The following is a 20,774-nucleotide window of genomic DNA, read 5'->3' as shown; positions in this document are numbered from 1 at the left end:
ATTAATTATGACTCTTCGTTGCACCAGAATGTGATTATATGGCATCAGTAGTGAGTTTAGGACCTTTCCCATACCTCCTCCCATCTTCTTCCCCAAACAACAACAATAACAACAACTACAACAACAATTACAACAACAACAGAGGGGATGGCGGCGGAGCGGGGGAGGATGCGTCCTCACACCGGCTCGATTAGCTCCAGACCATGCGCTCCACGGGGTTACCCCGAAGGGGCTGGCTGTCAGCTCCTCGTCGGGGGCGGAGCCAGTAACCCCCCCCGCACGCACCCAATGAGAAGCAACGTGCCGATTCCACGAGGCGGAGCTAACGAGCCGAGGGCGTGTCACTCCCCGCCGGATATACGCGGCCACGCGCCGGATGTGACGTCAGATTCGCCCCCAGCTGGAGAAAGACGGACCTGCGAGCGCTGAAACAGATGCGCCTGAGTTTGGAGAGGCCTGAGAAAGAACGTCACCTCTGAGCGCTGCGACGAGACCTCCCCGCATCTCTGGACCGAACCGTGTACCCTGCTTTGAGCCAAGAGTGCACCTTGAGCCATCGCTATCTGCCTTTCCTAGCCATCAAACCCCGTGTGAGTCAGCGTTGTCCCGTTTATCTGTCGTCTGTCTAGGGTTAATATAAGAGTGTGTCTAAGTGCCTGTCTTTCTATGCTGTCCCTCTTGTAGTTGTAATCTAACCTTCCGCCTTAATATAACCTCCTCCGGAGGTCTTGAGAACTGAACCCCTGGTGTCGTATTGTGTCATTATAACCCAGCCGGGTGTCTTCTTTTTCTTATTGAGCCAGCGTAGCGCGACTTCGTCAACGTCGAGTATAGTCGGGTAATTTGTGCGGACACGACGGCCATTCCGCTCGGCCCACTTTAACATCAAAGTCGTGTCTGTAACAATACTTTCCAAAGGCACTGTGTATATTTATTATGATTCGTTAAAAATTGTACGTAATTCCTTTTGCCACTAAAAAGTGGATGCACGTGCAAGTTATCAATGGAGACGGGTCCCATCTGAAGGTTTCGCTGCAGTAAATCCAAAACATCTAAATCCATTGTTCTCGGGTAGAGGAGGGGGTAGGGGGAGAGGAGGGGGTAAGACTCCTGTTGGTTCTGGGTTTTCCATCTAGCATTGCATAATTGTTGAGTTGCTGCAAGATAGTGCTTCACCTGCTACCAATGAAGCGCTTTCATGGATTTGTTTTATGAGCCATGTCATATTATTCCTGATGTGTGTTGCTGTGCCAATCTTGAGGATGCCACCTGCCTGTGCAGCCGTTGGCCTGCTTTGAGGCTGTTTCTGCAGGCAATCACCGATGAGCCGCTGTATGCCAGGCCACGGTGCACAGCCAGCATAAACAAGGGGGTCTACAAAACAGAGAGGTATGATTGTGCACATGTCTTGAGCTGCAAAATGTGCCGAGCAATAAAAATGAAAAACCTGAAAATAAAAATTCCTTTATATTACAGGTAAGTTAACTTAAAATAATCAGTTTGGCTGCATCACATCAAGCAAATATCAGAAAAAAGAAAGGCTGAGCGTTTACAATGCATGTTGGGAATGGTTTTTCAGCAATTTATTTTATCTTTATTTTTAAATTTTGGAAGCACTGCTGCCTTAAAGGCATCATCTTCTTATCGTCCTTGATTTGCATGAACAGATAGGTAGTTCCGAGTGCTCTCTTTAAACTACTGCAGTCTCTCTATTGATGGTCCACCTTTAAAAATAGTTGAAGGGGATTCCAGGATTTTTATCCAGCTGTGATGGAGAATTGATGTTATCCTTGCGCATACATTTCAGCAAGTTGTTTGACTTAGTCAAACTTGGAGTTGGTTGATCGATTCTTGATTGTGCAGGATGGGCATGCAGCCATTTCAGGACATCTGCATTCCCATCCTCGACATATCGAAAGTTTATGGCATAAAGTTTCTGCAAGATGAAAATCATTGTATGTAAACACATCTTGACTGTAAGGGAGTTACATATCTCATTTGCCTTTTGATCAATCAAGAATCGTTTTGAACCTACTTGGTACTTTTTAAGTCATCTCATTTTGATTCTCTAAGAGATTAACTTATAAAATGGGTCCTGATGTCTGGATGTCTGTCCGTCCAGTTGTCCGTCTGTCCATCAACTTTTTGCTATTTTTGCTACTCCTCCCTTATCACCTGGATGATTGTTCTGAAACTTGACACATGAACACAAGGCAGGAGCCCGCACAATCTCTTGGACTTTGATTTTTCGATTTCAGATCATGGGACCATGGCTCCCAGGGGGATGGGGTGGGGGTTACCCCCTGAAAATTTGGATCCCTATTTATTCCTGATTTACCAAATGATTTCTCTGAATCCCAATACAGCCCCTTCTAGTCTATGGTCCATAAGACGGCTCGATCTTACATTTTTCAATTTCGTTTCATGGTGGTTCCCAGGAGGTGAGTAGGGTTGTCACCTCCTGAAACTTTGGATCCCTTACTCGTCCTTTATTTGCCAACCAATTGCTCTGAAACCCGATACAGCCTTTCTACTCGATAATCCGCAGGATCGCTCTAGAGTCTTCAATTTCATATCAGGGGCCCAGGTGATCATTGGGGGGGGGGGGGGGGGGGGGTTCAGGGGGAGGAGCGGGGAGGGAGCCCAAAAATCAGCAGAGGTCTGAACTACAACCTCAAGAGATGACCGTCAGCCCAATCATGGCTAATTGGCTAAAGGTGGATGGAGGTTATGTCCGTTTGTTTGTTTGTTTGTTTGTGAACAAAATATCTCAAAATGTTGTGGACGGATTCGGACGAAATTTGGCAGAGAGGTAGCATATGTGACAAGGACGAAATGATTAGATTTTGGATTTTGGTGAAGATTCGGATCCGGCTACTAGAATGTTTCAAGTGATTCTTCACCATTGAGTGATATGGCCAACCAGGCAGAGGTATGCTCTCGACTGAGTGCCGTTCTAGTTAACCTATGCACTTACAGAAAGAAATACAACAAACAACAACATGAATTTTAAAGGCCATTTTCCCTGCTAGAGTGGGGGTTAGCCTTGCGGTCCCCATGACAATCTTCTCCATTTTGCCCTATTTTCTGCATCTCTTCTTGTTAACCCCCTTGCCCACATTTCTTCTTCCACCATCTTTAGCCAAGTCTTTCTCGGTCTTCCCCGTCCTCTACTTCCTTCTACATTAATTTCCATCACTCTTCTCAACCAGTCACTTTCATCCTTCCTCAACACATGACCAAACCATCTCAACCTGTTCCTCTTCACAGCATCAATCACAGGCTCTATTCCCATCATCTTTCGCAATTCATAATTTGTCTTCCTCTCTCTCAACGATACTCTGCACATCCATCGAACCATTCGCATTTCCACCCTTTCCAACCTTCGTTGCTGCTCTACGTTCATTACCCATGTCTCGCTCCCATAAATCATAACACTTCTCACACATGCAGCATACACCTTTCCCTTCAGCTTCAACAACACTCCCCTCCTCATCGGCACGCCACTGAGTTCCCGAAACTTCTTCCATGCACATCTCACTCTAGCAACCGTTGCTGAGTCTGATCCACCTTCTTCATTCAGCATGTCTCCGAGGTAGCAAAATGTTTTCACACCTTCCAGCTTCACGCCGTCTCCAAGATCCAACTCAACATTTCCTCCATCTGCAGCTCCCTCTGTGCACACCTTACATTTGAATGTAGCTGCCACACTGGTTAATGACCCTCTCAAACCACTACATTTTTGATGAACCCACTCAGCGCACATTGTACATTGAATGGAGTTCACTCCGACACCCTTCCTGCACACAGCACATGGCCACTTCCCAGTTCTTTCCACCTCACCACATGCTTTACCACTTGCCATCACCTTCGTCTTTCCTATATTCACCTTCAGACCTTTTGTCTCCATACATTCCTTCCACTTGTTCATCTTTTCCTTCAGTCCATCCATACTTTCCGCAATCAACACCAGATCATCTGCACACAACAACTCCCACGGTAAACCCTCCTTTACGTTCTGAGCCAGCACCTCCATCACAGCTACAAATAGTAGTGGACTTAGTAGCGACCCCTGATGCACTCCCACCTTCACCTCAAACTCACCACTGTTCCCCTCCTTCATCCTTACAGCTGTGCGCGCTCTTTTGTACATTGCCATCACTATGCTGATCAACCATTCCTCCACTCCTAACTTCCTCAATGCCCATGTCAATACTTTGCGTAGAGCCCTATCGAATGCTTTCTCCAGATCAACAAACCCAAGAAACAACTTCTTCCTCTTCTCCATGTACTTCTCCTGCAACTGCCTCACAATGAAAAGCACATCTGTCGTTCCTCTTCCTGGCATAAATCCAAACTGCATTTCGTCGATCTTCACTTTCTTCCTTATCCTCCTCTACAACACCCTTTCCAATACCTTCATTCCATGCTCCAATAACTTTATCGCTTGGTAAGAGCCACACTCCAGAGGGTCACCTTTCCCCTTGTATAGAGGGACGAGGGTACTCAGTTCCCAATCCACTGGAATGCGGCCTTCTTTCACCACCAGATTACAGATCTCTGTCATTCTCTTCACACCCCAACTTCCTGCTGCCTTCAACATATCTCCCACAACTCCTGTCGGCCCTCCTGCTTTTCTACTCTTCATTGCTTTTATCGCTTCCTCAACTTCCTTCTCAGTTATCTTCTCTGCCGGTCCTAAAACTGGGTTACTCTCTATGTTGCCATCCCATTCATTCTCTGTATTGAACAGCATTTCCATATATCTTTTCCATCTTCCTTTAATTCCATCTGGGTCCACAACGATTTGTCCCACTTCATCCTTCAAGAAACTCACCCCCATCACATCACACCTCTCTTTTGCTATCTGCTTTGCAATCCTGAATACCGCTCTCTGACCCTCTTCCGAATCCAAGCGTTCTCCGAACATTTTCCTACATGCCTCCTGCGCCTTTGCTACCTCTTTCTTTGCAGCCTTCTTGGCTGCCTTATAACTTTCATGCTCTGCTGTTTCTGCTCCCGTACCCTTCGCCTTCTGCCACTCCTTGAACTTCTTCCTCTTCTCGTCAATCCTCTTTCCAACTTCATCATTCCACCACCATATTTCCGAGTGCCTCGGTGGTCCTTTTGTCCATCAACATACCTCACCAACGGCTCCAAACAGACTAGCTTTCATTGACATCCAACCACTTTAAAGCTCAACCACATCATCCTCTACCCTACTCAGCATCTCTTTTAATGCCTCCCTTACTGTCACCTCTTTCAACCTCCACACCTTCATTCTCGGTTGGTACTTCACCCACCGAGCTCTCCTCGCACCTTTATGTCGCAGACAACCAATTGGTGCTGTGAAACAGCCTCACCTTTGTGTCCCGGAGGTGCCCCCTATCTCGCCTACGCACTATCAGGTAGTCAACGGTTGTCGTCGACCCACCTGACGTGTATGTAACAAGCTTATTATCCTCTTTCTGGAACTGAGTATTACAAATCAACAAATCAGCCCCATCAGCAAACTCCAAAATCCTTTCACTTTCTCCATTTCTCACACCATATCCGTAACCCCCATGAACTCCCACAAAACCATCTATACTCCTTCCCACATGTCCATTTAGGTCTCCTCCTACCACAACAACTTCCTCATCTTTCACGTTTTCCATCAGCTTCTCTATCGCACACCAGAACTTGTCCTTCTCTTCATCGCTCTGACCAACCTGCGGAGCATATCCCGAGATGACGTTCACCTAGAGCTTTCCAATCATCATTTTCACCATCATCAACCTATCACTCACTCTAGTCACACTCACCACACTGTCTACAAACTCCTCAGAAAACAGGACATAAACACCATTCACGCCCTCCGGGCACCCTTGCCACACAAACTTGTATTTCTGTCCCTGCCTACCCTTCACCATTCTCACACCACTTCCCTTCCATCTCGTCTCTTGCACACAACATATTGTTGCGAATATGGAATTTGGCCTCCATATCCGCTTGTAAATATTCCCCTATTTTCTCCAATACTCCCCAACTTTCCCCAGTCCCCCATTCCCTAGTCCCATTGCATGTAAATAACAATCAGTAGAGCCGACCTTCCCCTTATTCCCCCATTAAATGTCGTGCCCAGGTCCACCGCACCACACGTAGACAACTTTCGGACATCTTCCTAGTTATTCTTAATCTATGTCAGTTAAGGCCTCGTTTCCATTAATTATGACTCTTCGTTGCACCAGAATGTGATTATATGGCACCAGTAGTGAGTTTAGGACCTTCCCATACCTCCTCCCATCTTCTTCCCCAAACAACAACAACAACAACAACTACAGCTACAACAACAACAACAACAACTACAGCTACAACAACAACAACAACAACTACAGCAACAACAACAACAACTACAGCTACAACAACAACAACAACAACTACAGCTACAACAACAACTACAACAACGGCGCGCGCGGGGAGTGTGCGTCCTCCCTCCGGCTCGGTTAGCCGCCATTATCCATGCGCCCCACGGGGTTACCACGAAGGGGCTGGCTGTCAGCTCCTCGTCAAGGGCGGAGCCTGGTAAACCCCCCCGCACCCAATAAGAAGGGCGGACCGATTCCATCTGGGCGGAGCTAACGAGCCGAGGGCGTGTCACTCCCCGCCGGATATACGCAGCCGCTTGCCGGACGTGACGTCAGATGCGCCCCCAGCTTGAGACGACAAGACGCCACCTCGAGCGCTGAGAGACCTCCTGCATCTTTTGGGCCGCGCCATCCTGTCCCTGAGCACAAGGTGCACCTTGTGCTGGCCATCGAATACCCGCTTTCCTTGCCATCAATCCCCGTGTGAGTCAGTTTTTGTCCTGTTTCTCTGTGGTCTGTCGGGAATAATATAAGGTTGTGTCTAAGTGCCTGTCTTCCTATGATGTACCTCTTGTAGTTGTAATCTAACCTTCCGCCTTAATATAACCTCCTCCGGAGGTCTTGAGAACTGAACCCCTGGTGTCGTATTGTGTCATTATAACCCAGCCGGGTGTCTTCTCTTTCCTATTGAGCCAGCGTAGCGCGGCTTCGTCGACGTTCGAGTACAATCGGGTAATTTGTGCGGACACGACGGCCATTCCGCTCGGCCCACCTTAACATCAAAGTCGTGTCTGTAACAATTGGTGTCGAGGAGTGAGATTCGGACCCGGGACTAAATTAGTTAGGCCCAAATTTTGGGAGGGAAAATCGATTCGGAGCGCGTACTGCGCTCGACGAAATTATAACGAAAAAAAAAATTGGATTTGTTTTACGAAACTCGAATTTTGCAAGTCGCGCTATGGCGGATCAAGACGGCTGGGGTCCGGTAGGGGAGAGTGAAGCAGGGTCGGTCCAGGACCAAATTGAGGGACATGAGGGACAGGAGGAGAGCGAAGCAGTGAGGGCGGCAGGGTCGCAAAATAGCGTTGTCACGCACGAGGTGGCCACGGCGTCCACGCCCGCGGCAGCGCCCCTGGTGGATTCGAACCTTTTCCTCCTGCAAATGAGGGCCCTTATGGAACAAATGGTGGGAATGAGGGCTGATAGTGAGCGGTTGGGAAACCAAATGGGGGTAATGAGGGACGAAGCGAGGGGTACTGGTGAGAAGGTAGACAAAAATTTTGAGGGGTTAGACAATGGGATAAAAGAGGTGAGAAATGGGTTAATGGGGGTAGAAAACAGAATGGCCGCTCAAGAGAATCAAATGGAAGGGATGCAAAAGGGGTTAGAGGGGGTAGAAAATAGAATGGCTGCCCAGGAGAATCAGATAGAGGGAGTGAAAAATGGGTTAGAGGGGTTAGAAAACAGTATGGAAGGCAAATTGAGGGACATGAGGGACCAAGCGGAAAGGGAAGTTAAACAAATGGAGCAGCAGATAGAGGGGGTCAGAATGGGGGTAGAAACCAAACTGGATGCTCACAGGGAGGAAATGGAGCAGATGAGGGTGGCATCTGGGCAGGAGATGCAAGTGATGGGAGAGGAGATCAGAAGAGGAGTGAGTGAGGAGGTCGGAGGAGTGCGCGAGGAGGTGAGGCACTGTGAGGAGCACATGGAAAAGGAGGTGAGAAAGGGGACTGTAAAGTTACAAGGGGGCATAGAGGACCTGACGCAGGAGGTGGAGCAGCTGACGGTGGGACAGACGGAGTTAGTGGAGCAGGTTCAAAGGAACACTGCGGTATTAGGAGGTTTAAAGGCGACACAGAAAGAACTAAAAGATGACTTGATAGCGACAAAGAGGGAATGTCAGATAGTACGTGAGGGACTGACAACGAGGTTGGACGAGGTGATAGAGGTAATGGAGACGAAGGACCGGCAGGTGAGGACGCACATGGAAACGGTCAAGGTAGCCTTGGAGGACGAGCTTGAGGAGACGTACCGGGGAATAAAAGAGGTGAGGCACAAATTAGAAGAAGTGGAAGAAGGGGTGAGCGAAATTAAGAAGCGACGGAGAGGGGATAACAAAGAGATAAAAGAGGAGATAAAAGAATTGGTCCAAAGTCTGTGTTTGGATCGTGATGTGCTCATTAACCGGATGAGGGATTCGCAGGTGATGGAGGAGAAGCGAAGAGGAAGAGGACCCGGTGTAAGTGGTGACCAATATGGTCGTGCGTATGATGCGCCAGGGGATTTAAGGAGCTTGGGGGTCGAGATGGACCCGGGTGTTCGTGAGAGGCCGTGGGTGAAGTGTGCGACAGGTCTGGTGTGCGAAAATGGAGGTGTGCAAGAAAGTCCGACTCTGGGGTGTGTGAGGAAAAAGTGTGTGCCAAGGAGTGAGTGTGCTGGCGAGAGTGAGTCGGTCGTAGCGCGTGTGCGAGGGAGCACGTGGAAGCGCGGTGTGGTGAGTGTTGCAGAGGGTGTGACGGGAGAGTGTGCGCAAGAGTGTGCGCGAGAAAGGTGTGTGACGGACAGGTGCATGAGGAAAGAGTGCGCTGTCAGAAGTAAGGAAGAGTGTCCACCTGTGGTGAGTGTTACAGAGGGTGTAACGGGAGAGTGTGCGTGAGAAAGGTGTGTGACGGACAGGTGCATGAGGAAAGAGTGCGCTGTCAGAAGTAAGGAAGAGTGTCCACCTGTGGTGAGTGTTACAGAGGGTGTAACGGGAGAGTGTGCGCGAGAAAGGTGTGTGACGGACAGGTGCATGAGGAAAGAGTGCGCTGTCAGAAGTAAGGAAGAGTGTCCACCTGTGGTGAGTGTTACAGAGGGTGTAACGGGAGAGTGTGCGCGAGAAAGGTGTGTGACGGACAGGTGCATGAGGAAAGAGTGTGCTGTCAAGAGTAAGGGTGAGTGCGTTGTCACGAGTGGAGGTGAAAGTAGTGAGAGTGACAAGGAGAGGGAGTTGGTTGTGACAGGTGAGCGAGGATGTACACCTGGGATGGAAGGATGCACACCTGGAATGGTAGAGCGTGAGTGGGAATGCACGCTGGAGTTGGTGGTGAGGCACGTGGTTGGGTGTGCGAATGAGGGCACACCTGTGATTGTCACAGAGGAGGTGACCGAGGAGGGGGCGCGAAGAGGTGTATTGGTGAGGTGTGCGAGCAACGAATGTGTGCCAAAGTGTTCGGTGGTCAGGTGTGTGACCAAGGTTGTGAGTGGAATGGGTGTGCCTGGGTGTGTAAGGAAAGGTACGAGGAGCATGAGCACGGCTGGATGTGTGAGCAAGGAACGGGCTTCGGGGTGTAAGCATGCAGGTGAAGCATCGACATTAAACGGGTTAGAGGTTAGAGCGACTTTTAGCCGAAGCAGGCCCTCGGTGCGTGCCGGGCCTCGCTTTGAACGGCCGCGTCCGTGCTCCACTAGACGGAGCGGGCAGCCCGATAGGAAGGGTCGTTATGGCGACCACGTTTTGTTGAGACGTGCCGGCAGGTCGAGATCGGGACATTGGATGGCTCCACGCCGAGGTGGTGCGTGGGATCTCGGCCCGGGTAAGCCCCCGTCCCTGCCCCGAATGCCGGACGCATCCAGCCGCTGGCACAAAACAACCAGCATCCATTGCTTGGCTTTACGAAACCGGGCTTTGGACAGGGATTGGCGCACCGAGAGGTATTAGTGAGTAGAATGGGTGATGAGGTTAGTGTTTTGGACCCAAAATCAGAGAAAAACAAAATTTGATGATTGGCAAGGGATTGGCAGTAGTGATTGGCAGATGATGGGCAGTGATTGGCAAATTTTTAATTTGTTGAAATTTGATGTGCAAAATTGGTAGTGAGAGACCCCCGATGTGGTGGGATGGCAAATCCACCATCCCTCACAGGTGGGGCAAATGCGCTATAGCTTATGGGGGTGTATGGCAGTGAAAACTAGCCCGGGTGGGTTAGGATATGGTGTGTAGGGATCTAGCGAGGATTGACATTAGGTGACGATAAGGTTAGGTAGTGACTGATACCTGTAGTGGGGACGCAGGTAGATTAGTGTGGATGATAATGACGAGGGAGCGTAATAGTTTAAAGGGACGACTGGGAAGCGCAAGTTTCAGAAGGGAGTAGTTAGCTGAGATGATGCCGTGTTTGTGAGAATTGAACAGGTGTGATTGCACAGGTGTGCAATTGGACAGGTGTGTGGAGCCGTGTATGAGTAGTGAGTGTGTGGATCAGCGCGAATGCGCTTGGGGAGAGGAGGGTGCAGGTGGCACCAGGTGTGAGAGCACAGGGTGCAAGTACAGGTGTGTGGAGAGAGTTGGAGTAAGTGGTATGGAGTGGTGTGCGTGGTGCGAAGGTGTGGATGGGGGAAGAGTGGACCCCTTTCACGAGTACCCGGGGCGGGTAGTGTAAGTGTTAGGTAGGGGGTACAGGTAAATTGTGGTTGGATATTGGCATTTGTGGTGCGGTTGCAGAATGGTGTTGTGGATGGGTGCATTAGTGTTGTGGAAATGGCTGGGCGTGTAGCCTGTTAGTGTGTGTAGTTGGTTGGGCACTCCACCACTGTGAGGATGTCGGCCAGGTGAGGCCGCAGGTGGGCTCTGGGAGCCGGTAGAGTTGTGGATGGGGCCCGAGGATCCGGAGGATGGACCCGGGTAGCCCAGTGCCAGAGAGGGCACCGAGTGGGGAGAGTGCCAGAGGGCCTTCCCCAGGTAGTTAGGTTAGGGCAAGGAGCAGGTAAGCTCGGAGGCAACTGCAGTGGTGGAGGTGTGCAGGTGGGTAGACCCACTGGGAGAGGTACACGCCACAGCCCAGAAATTGTGCGAGGGCACCGGGAGATGAATCGGGGGAGTGAGACCCCAAATTGAAGAGCACCACAGTTTGGCCAATGGGAATTGGTTTTTAGAACCCATAGTGTAAGAGGGCCAATGGTTTGGCCGGAGAAAGACCCCGGGTAGTGTAAAGTTGTTAAAGTCATTTAGGAAATAGTTAGGATTGATGAACCTGTCGCACCATACGCAGCCACTTACCGGTGGTGATGATGATGACTCCACACCTGTGTTTTCTTTGTTTTGTTGCAGGAGATGAATCGCTGTGTGGATTTGTGAGACGCATCACGACGTGGATGAGACATTGGGGTGATTCCATCTCTCCCTCCCTAGGAGGGACTGATGATGAATTGGTAATGGCAAATTATGATGTTGAGTTGGAGATGGCAAATTTTGATGAGAGTTGAAAATGGCAAATTTGATTGGTTAGGAGGGAGAGAAGACGAATTTGGTTTATGGGAGGAACGGGGAAGACAGTAGGGATGTTTGTTGATTTGTAAAGTAGATGTTTATGGGTAGTGTTGTGTTTTGTGGATACAGTAAGGGGTAAGGGAGGGGCCATGTAGGTTACCTGGTGGGGGGGGGGGGCGTACGATAGGAACGTACCTGTCTCACCTGGTTCCCATGTGCCCCCAGTGTGCATTACCTTATATTGCGTGCACTTTTGCGCCCTTACCACCTTACTCACTTGTTTCTTCTTTTGTCTCCCACCTCCGAGGATCTGGCTTTGGGGTAGAGAGAGAGGAGAGAGAGGTGCTGGCTACGCCGTTGTGGGCCTGCACTTTCGCTGTTGGCTGCCTGGATCGATACACCATATGGACCGCAATGTTTGTGGCCACCCACAATGGACCGCAGCTCTTTTGCGGCCAAGCACCACCCGTGGAAGGACCTATGGGTCAACGTGGCACCTATGCCATAAAGGTGAACCACTGTTAATTAACACCAAGTGCACCACAAGAAGAGCAAGAGACACCTGCAGGGTTAGGGGTTGTCGAATTTATTTTTATTCCAATGAACAATGGTGACTGCACCGATTGGTGGTGGGGTGGTGCTTTTGATGCTCGGGAAGGGTGCTCTGCACGTTATTAAAGGCCGTCGGCCACAGAGCACTCGTGGGTTGGTGTATCGATGCTGGCAAGCGCGCTCTCTCTATGCATAACATCTGCATGTGTTCCTCCAAAAACAGGTCCTGGATCGTAGTGTAAATAGCAGCATAGTCTTGTAAATAATGCTCCCTACCGGCTGTATGTTTAGTTTGAGAATTCTTTCCGGATTCGGTTATCCTGTGGGTGTGTTTCTGTGAGGAGAAGGGTGTAACGTCGCAGGGGGACATATTTACTCATTTGTGAATATCTGTAAAACTGTCGCACTCAGGGTAGAGTTAATAGTAGAGGGAACTACATTGCGTGCCACACTAAAGTAGGTAAAAATTTATCGGGTCGGGACGCCCCGAGGGTAGAGAAGGGTGCAATGTTGCGAATATGGAATTTGGCCTCCATATCCGCTTGTAAATATTCCCCTATTTTCTCCAATACTCCCCAACTTTCCCCAGTCCCCCATTCCCTAGTCCCATTGCATGTAAATAACAATCAGTAGAGCCGACCTTCCCCTTATTCCCCCATTAAATGTCGTGCCCAGGTCCACCGCACCACACGTAGACAACTTTCGGACATCTTCCTAGTTATTCTTAATCTATGTCAGTTAAGGCCTCGTTTCCATTAATTATGACTCTTCGTTGCACCAGAATGTGATTATATGGCACCAGTAGTGAGTTTAGGACCTTCCCATACCTCCTCCCATCTTCTTCCCCAAACAACAACAACAACAACAACTACAGCTACAACAACAACAACAACAACTACAGCTACAACAACAACAACAACAACTACAGCAACAACAACAACAACTACAGCTACAACAACAACAACAACAACTACAGCTACAACAACAACTACAACAACGGCGCGCGCGGGGAGTGTGCGTCCTCCCTCCGGCTCGGTTAGCCGCCATTATCCATGCGCCCCACGGGGTTACCACGAAGGGGCTGGCTGTCAGCTCCTCGTCAAGGGCGGAGCCTGGTAAACCCCCCCGCACCCAATAAGAAGGGCGGACCGATTCCATCTGGGCGGAGCTAACGAGCCGAGGGCGTGTCACTCCCCGCCGGATATACGCAGCCGCTTGCCGGACGTGACGTCAGATGCGCCCCCAGCTTGAGACGACAAGACGCCACCTCGAGCGCTGAGAGACCTCCTGCATCTTTTGGGCCGCGCCATCCTGTCCCTGAGCACAAGGTGCACCTTGTGCTGGCCATCGAATACCCGCTTTCCTTGCCATCAATCCCCGTGTGAGTCAGTTTTTGTCCTGTTTCTCTGTGGTCTGTCGGGAATAATATAAGGTTGTGTCTAAGTGCCTGTCTTCCTATGATGTACCTCTTGTAGTTGTAATCTAACCTTCCGCCTTAATATAACCTCCTCCGGAGGTCTTGAGAACTGAACCCCTGGTGTCGTATTGTGTCATTATAACCCAGCCGGGTGTCTTCTCTTTCCTATTGAGCCAGCGTAGCGCGGCTTCGTCGACGTTCGAGTACAATCGGGTAATTTGTGCGGACACGACGGCCATTCCGCTCGGCCCACCTTAACATCAAAGTCGTGTCTGTAACAATATGTCCACTCGTTTTTTTTTCTTCTTATGAGCACCTTGTTAATCATCTTCAAAAAAGATGCTATAACACACCCAAACACCCAGTTTTCATCCTTGCAATCTGTCGGAGGTCCAGGTGTATGCATGCAAAGATTGGGGCCACTAGGTTTCATAGTTTTGGAGTAATGGAGGAGACAGATGCACAGACGGATGGACACTGCCTTTTATCTACTATGTAAGAGAGCTGTTGCTGTTGGTCTGTGTGTGTCTGTCTGTCTGTGTAACCATTTTTCTCAGAGATGGCTGAACGGATCTTTGTCAAACTTTCAGAGGTTCATCAGTGACTGCCTGGGAGTGTTTTACGCAAAAAAAAATTCTTTGAAAAAATACGTTTGTTTTTTGGATTAAAATAAATAAAATAAATAAAATAAAACTCGATAGTGCCGAAGCCTTTTTAAATTTATGACAGTTTTATTCAAGTATACATTCGCAAAAAATAAATACAAAACAATCACCGGACATTTGAACACAAATAAAAATGAACGCATATCTGCTTTAATTATTACACAATGGAAAGGGAGCTAATCTTTACATTTAATAAGAAATAACTGACTATTGCAGGCTACATGTTGTCCTTTAATTAACTAGAGGGGGTGTCCTTTATTGCAAAACTGTAACGATATATATATATACATAATAACTAGCAGAAGTACTCGGCGTTGCCGGGCGGGGGAGGGGGAGGGGGGGTTTAGGACACTCCCTCCTACAGATCTTCTGATGTCCCTGTTCTCTGCTGTTGTACTTGTGTGCTTCCCTCTCTCTCCCCATCTTGTCTCCCCACTCCCTTTATTGTATGTTTTGTGTGCCCGTTTTTATTTTTTTGTGATTGACGTTAGCTCTTACACGAGCCTCGATCTTGTAGACAAAAAAAAAATCAGTGACGTCCTTGAACTCTCTGCCAGTTGGCTGTAGGCAAGTCTCCTTTTTAAATGCAAAATGATTTTCAGCCATGGCTAAAATAATCGAGTCGTTGAGAATCAGGAAATGGACTATTTGTTTTGCCGTTAGTTCAAGTCAATGCAAAGTTGTTTGTTGCATTCTTATGCTGTTACCTGGAAGTTTACCGCTGATGGCAATCTCATCAAACTCGAGTGGGAATCGAGCACCATCGCGGCAGCGCCGCCCCAGAGTGAGGAGGTCGTACAGCAGCAGGCCAAAGGAGTACACGTCTGCTTGCTGGTTATACGTGCCCTTCCCTCTCACCACCTCAGGAGCCCTAAAGCCTGGGGATGTGGGCGCCCAACATCTAAAGTAAATTTTCTTTGTTTACTTCAGTCCTTTTTTGGCTTGGCCCCTTCATGTCGATCACATAAAGAAGGAAAACAAAGGAGTTCTACAATGGTGATGACTTACAAACCACATACTGAGAATTTTGGGAAAGCAAACACGCCAAGAATAATTGAACGATGAAAAGTTATGAAAATCAATGATCACGTTCACGCTCTTCAAACAACAGCTCTTTACAGGTGTACAGATCCCAGTTGTCATCAGACAATGGGTCAAGAGGCATTGTTGTCCAATACCTTTCCAGATCGACATTTAATGGCACGTCAATTGCAACATTTAATAAAATAAACTCACCAGGCGTTCCCTCTGGAGAAGTCATGCCGAAGGTGTAGCAATGGCGCGATATGCCATAATCTGCGATCTTTGCGATGATGGACGCATGCTGCTGAAGCGTGAAAAGGAGGACATTGTCTGGTTTAAGATCCCGGTAAATAACCATGGAGGAGTGTAGGAATCTGAGGGTACAACGATGATCACAACTTCAGTCATGACTGTGACGAATAAAGTCATAACTGTCATGTAGAAAAAAAAACCAGTTCAACCTATTAGTGTTTCAGAAACACTTCAGCCTTTCTCGTCGCAGCACTCCGACGTGTTTATTAGCACGGGCGCAGCCCAGATCATGGGTTGGGGCATTGCAGTGACTTGTAGTTTTACATGCATCATTTTATACATGAACAGACGGTGCAGACAATCGATTCACCAAGCTTGTTCCTCACATGCCGACGCTCTGCTAGCAAACATTCGGTTAGTGGGCGTAGTTTAAAACCAGGAACAACCAATCAACTCGGAGTACGAGAGGACGAAGCACGAGGGGGAGGAAGAAGAAGAGCATCATGTTTTTACGCAGACTCTCTCCCCTCGAGAGTTTTTGAGCTAAAAGGCGTGATAAGGTGAAGTGGATAAATACAGTACATCACTGTTCTTTGGTTTCCCTTGGGACTATCAGCAGAGTTCAACTTCACCACCCACTCGCTGCTCACGACAACCTGAAGAACTTTTCTGGTTACCGGGGTTATTTTTTTTCTTCCGCCATTTTTGGATCACCTTTTGCCGGTGGAATATTCATTTTGGTTTAACCTCCGCTCAAGTCACCCGAAGCATTGGTATTTTCGTCTCCTGAAAAATCTTCGACCTGAAAATAATTTACCCGCCGACACCTTCGACCAGCTTCGGGTGACCTGAGCCAGACACCTTCAGCCAGCAAGCATCTAACCACCGTATGACCACACGTGAGTAGAAATTCACACACATAATTTCCACAGCATGGTGCTGATGTTGTAAGCAAAACAAACGAGTGATCCAATAAGAAGAAAATTAAATCACAAAAAACTGATCTCATGAGAATGTCATTGACTTTATCCTGATAAAACTATCTTGTTAGCCGGTTTTCTCACTCTGCCAATATAATGCAGGTCATCATGTAGTCACAGGCCTTAGCCCAAGTGAGCTATGTTTGCTGCAAGTTGATAGAGTAAGGGTATAGTGGTACTGGAATCAAATTTGGCTCCCGATTGTGTTTTCATTGATTAAACAACACGTAGTGGAAGTTTGAATGCAGTGTGCGTGCCAAGTTAAGGAAAACAAAGAAGAATTACCGTAGTCCGTCAGCAATGTGCAGTGCAATGCGATGTTGGGAGGTGCGTGTCAAGTGGGTTTTCTTGGATTCGAAGAGGCCCGATAGCGAGCCTCGTAGAGCCAGCTCCATTACGAGAAGGCGCGGCTGCACGCTCGCAGCGAGGAGGGACACCAGGCTGGGGTGCTGCAAGCGACTTAACACAGCAAGTTCCTAATCACACACAAAATGAGTCACAGTCAAATTTTACCGCAAAGTTACAGCTATTCGACTCCATGCTACGCCACACAATGTTTGTTGAATATTTACCCAATTATAAATCATTATAGTACTTCCTGCTCCAATCGTAATCTCTGGCACTCGGGTATAAAATCATGGAAACAAAGTTCCAATGCATAGGTCCAACACTGAACAGGTAGTACACTTGCATTTGAAACATCTAGTCAGGGTTCAGTTCCCAACCTGACGATAAACTCTTGAATTGGTATTTCGCAGACAGGGCGGTGCCAATGTGTTACTGGGCATCACGTCCGTCAACATCCGTTGACGGACATTAAAGATCCCACGGTATCCTTCGTAAAGAGTAGTTGAGTTATCGCCGGCACCCTGGTCAAGCTGAAAATGTCTGCCACTTTAAGTCCAACGTTAAACTTGGACAGCCAGTTCCTGGAAGACTTCGGCTGAAAATGTTCCCCAATCTACCACACATGGTGGGAATTGGGGAAATTGAATAAGTAGAAAGTGGTAGTCATACTAGAAAGTTCCAACGGAGGGAATTCATACAGGTGCATACTCAGTGCACTTGGAGGAGGGGGGAGGCATATCAAAATATCTACTATATTTGCAAACGTAATAAATAAATGACTCGAACTGCAGTGAATATGAAGCAGCCGTGTATGTGTTGTCGCATCAGACGTCCAGCTAAAGCAGGTGTTCTGAGTCGGGGTTTGTACATCCCCAGCAAATGGCCAAAACGATCTTCTAATTCTCACTGCATTCTTCATTTACTGTGTCTTCCTTAACATTTACAAAACGCCATGGATCGCCGATAGATAAACCAAATTTGGCGGTTCATCGCACACGAAAGGCGTGTAAATGTTTCTTACAATTTAAATGTTTATTTACAATGATAAGGGAAAAAAAGATAGACAGGACAATTAATAAAAAATGGAACAAACCAGGATCGACAGATACAGATAGGGATGAAGTGGAGGAAAAGCCGATCTTATGTACAAATGTAAAAGAAAAACCACTATGGTGCCAAAATACTGGACTCAAACTACAAAGGGGGACACAGACAAGGAATTAAGGAAGGTATGAACTGGTTGTGGCTGCAGGATGAAGGGTGCAGGCTAGTGCAGCACAGGGAAAAGTGCGGCTCTGGAAGTGACGGCGATGAGGATGCCAGGAGATGGGGAAGGCATTCAAGCAGAGAGGGATGTCTTCTCCTCTGTCCCCAAAGCTCAGCTGCCACGAGCACACGTGCACATCGCCTTTTCATCCCACAGGGACCACCTTTCCAGCACATGGCTGGTTCCATCTTTGGCCGCTGGTATTTGTAGGGGCGCCATACTCTGGGCCGCCCCACTCTGGTGGCGGCACTTCGCAAAAGTATTCACCCATCCCCAAGGCTCTAAGGCTTACTAAAACTTCCCAGCCTGCAGTTGCTGGCTGAATGACCCATTAAACTTTCTGGGTGCTTTTGTACCCAAGTCCTCCACCTGGCCTCGCCTCTCCAGGAGGTTGTACATACAACCTTACCTTATTCTGCTCTATTGTTTACAATCACCGCCTCAGTGCACATTTTACCATATTGGGTGTTGCAAAATAAATGATACTTTTTTCCCCCCAGATTGTATTGACCACATGTCCGCGATTTGTGAATTCAAATTTTGCGTGCGTCATCATGACGTGTCCCCCCTCCTCAAACCCCTCCCTGGAAACGTAGAGTACTGGCAAGGTTCTCCATGGGGAACCCAATATTCCGGCCTTATCACTTAATGTCCCAAAAATAACATTCTTAACGATAACAGTTCAATGGCCTAGCAAGGAAATTGCATCACAATCACATGCAGGTGTGGCATCAACTTGGCAGTGGGCAGGTCCTATTATGTGGTGGTGGGGGTATAACAATGTGTGCATGCCCGCAGTGCAAAACAAAGTTCATAAATCAATGATTATCTTGGGTCCCTCCCTCGACTTCCCACACACATATCCCCCATCACCACAAGTTTCCTTCGCTGTACACCCTGCCATAGGAGGTCACCCATATAGCACTCATTGGCCTACACATGGTCAGCAGGGGTCTTTTGCCCTGTGGCCGACCTATCTGACCTCGCTCTTGGTGTGTTCTCTATCCCAGTTGCATGCTGGGCTACAGGGGGAGAGGCATGGCGAGGGGCCACAGTCCTCGCTCTCCTCAAGAGTCTCATCCACCTGTGGACACACTCCACTTCCCCACCCACAAACCTTACATACAAATGATCCCTCCCTCTCCAGATGCCACTCATCTTTACCTACACCTGCAGTACATGCTAAAAGGTGTGTAACTACTTCCCATGGCCTGCCTATATGCTAGCAATCAATAAAATCGAAAATAGACACAGTCACCAGTGACAATAAATTACTTATTCACAACCATGACACTTTCAACCCCTTTCACTAGATAGTATCTTGGATTCCTGAGGGAGAACCTTGTTCTGGGTGGGGTAGGGATTTTGTTACGTGGAAAGGGGGGGTGGGCAGGGGTTCAGAGTTAGATCGTGTTAAAATAGTATGGACCATGTGATCGAGTGGGGTAGATTTACTCCTGGATTCAAGATCTAACAGAGGTATGTTGAGTAGGCGGTGATTGCAAACAACAGAGCAGAATTATACGTTACGGTTGTATCGTATACAACCTCCTGTACAGTCGAGGCCAGATGGAGGACTTTGGCATAAGGGCATCCAGAAAGCGCTTCGTGCATTTAAAAGGACAACACAGACCGTTCAGCCAGGAATTGCAGGCCAGGATGTTTTAGTAAACTTTAGAGCCTTGGAGAGGGAGGGGGGTGGAACACTTTTGTGAGGGACTGCGGCTCGGAAGATGGCGCCGCCTACCGACAACAGTGGTCGATGATGGGACCAGCCGCATTCTGGAAATATGTTTCATGTGAGCCTGCATAGGTGTGGGGCAGTTGAGCTTTGGTATAGAGGAGACTACATCCCTCTCTTGGCTTTGCTGTTTCACTTGTCTCCTGGCCTCCTCGTTGCCATTGTGCCTGAGCTGCACTTTGTGGGCCACACGAGCCTGCACGGATCGTTGCAGGCCCAGAGACCGGCTCGTGCCTGCCTTACATTCTTGCCTGTGTTCCCCTTTGTGGTTTGAGTCTGGTAGTTTGGCACCATTGCAGGTTATTTCTTTACATCTGTGCATACGATTCGGTTTCCCTCCCTTCCATCCCTATCTGTGCGAAGACTGCCTCGTTTGTTCCATTATTCTTTCATCGCCGTCTGAACACAGTATAGTGAATGAAAAACCGTTTTGGCCGTTTGCAGCAAGGTCTTTAACCTTCGGCCCAGAGTGCCCACGTTAGTGGACCGTCTTGATGCGAAAATAGTTTTTGAGAATAGAAGTCATTCACTGTTGGGAATGGGGGGAAAATAATAACTCAAACACTAACATGAAAATAATAGCCATGGTAATGAAGTAAACAGATCTTCCACAAGCTGAATACTATTCTGAAGCTTGACAGCATCATGTGTTGGTCTTCAAAACAACCCAGAAAATGAAAAATTGATACGTTGGGCCCTGAGAAAGCCTCATATCTACTTCTGATACGCACTTAATTAGATTACAACCTTTACTAATAAAACTATGAAAGCATATACAACCATTGAAGTGGGACAGATAAAACAAAACCCCTCAATCAATTTCACCAACAGGAAGCTCTAAATGGGACAAAATGTAATATCAGGAGGAGCTATTTGAATGACATGTATTCGCTAAAGACAAGGAGTCATAGTCATCGCCACAATAGACGAT

General features: G+C 48.1%; 1 protein-coding gene across 6 annotated transcripts in view; it reads right to left on the bottom strand.

Annotated features, from left to right (window-relative positions):
- The window catches only part of LRRK2 (leucine rich repeat kinase 2), a 221,783-nt gene that overhangs the window by 49,530 nt on the left and 151,479 nt on the right, over positions 1–20,774 (bottom strand). For all 6 annotated transcript variants that reach the window (XR_010986405.2, XR_010986404.2, XM_068131309.2 and 3 more), the window contains 4 exons: positions 16,773–16,963; positions 15,469–15,629; positions 14,940–15,110; positions 1,274–1,374 (listed from right to left, as the gene is read on the bottom strand). Coding sequence is in view for 4 of the 6 variants with exons in the window: in XM_068131309.2 (XP_067987410.2) it covers positions 1,274–1,374; positions 14,940–15,110; positions 15,469–15,629; positions 16,773–16,963 (624 nt within the window). In the remaining 2 variants the exon portion in view is untranslated. The remainder of the gene's footprint in view (positions 1–1,273; positions 1,375–14,939; positions 15,111–15,468; positions 15,630–16,772; positions 16,964–20,774) is intronic.

Source organism: Myxine glutinosa, chromosome 11, assembly GCF_964187855.1.
Source record: "Myxine glutinosa chromosome 11, kmMyxGlut1.1, whole genome shotgun sequence".
NCBI classification, from domain to species: Eukaryota; Metazoa; Chordata; class Myxini; order Myxiniformes; family Myxinidae; genus Myxine; species Myxine glutinosa.
This window is presented reverse-complemented; position numbering and strand designations above follow the sequence as displayed.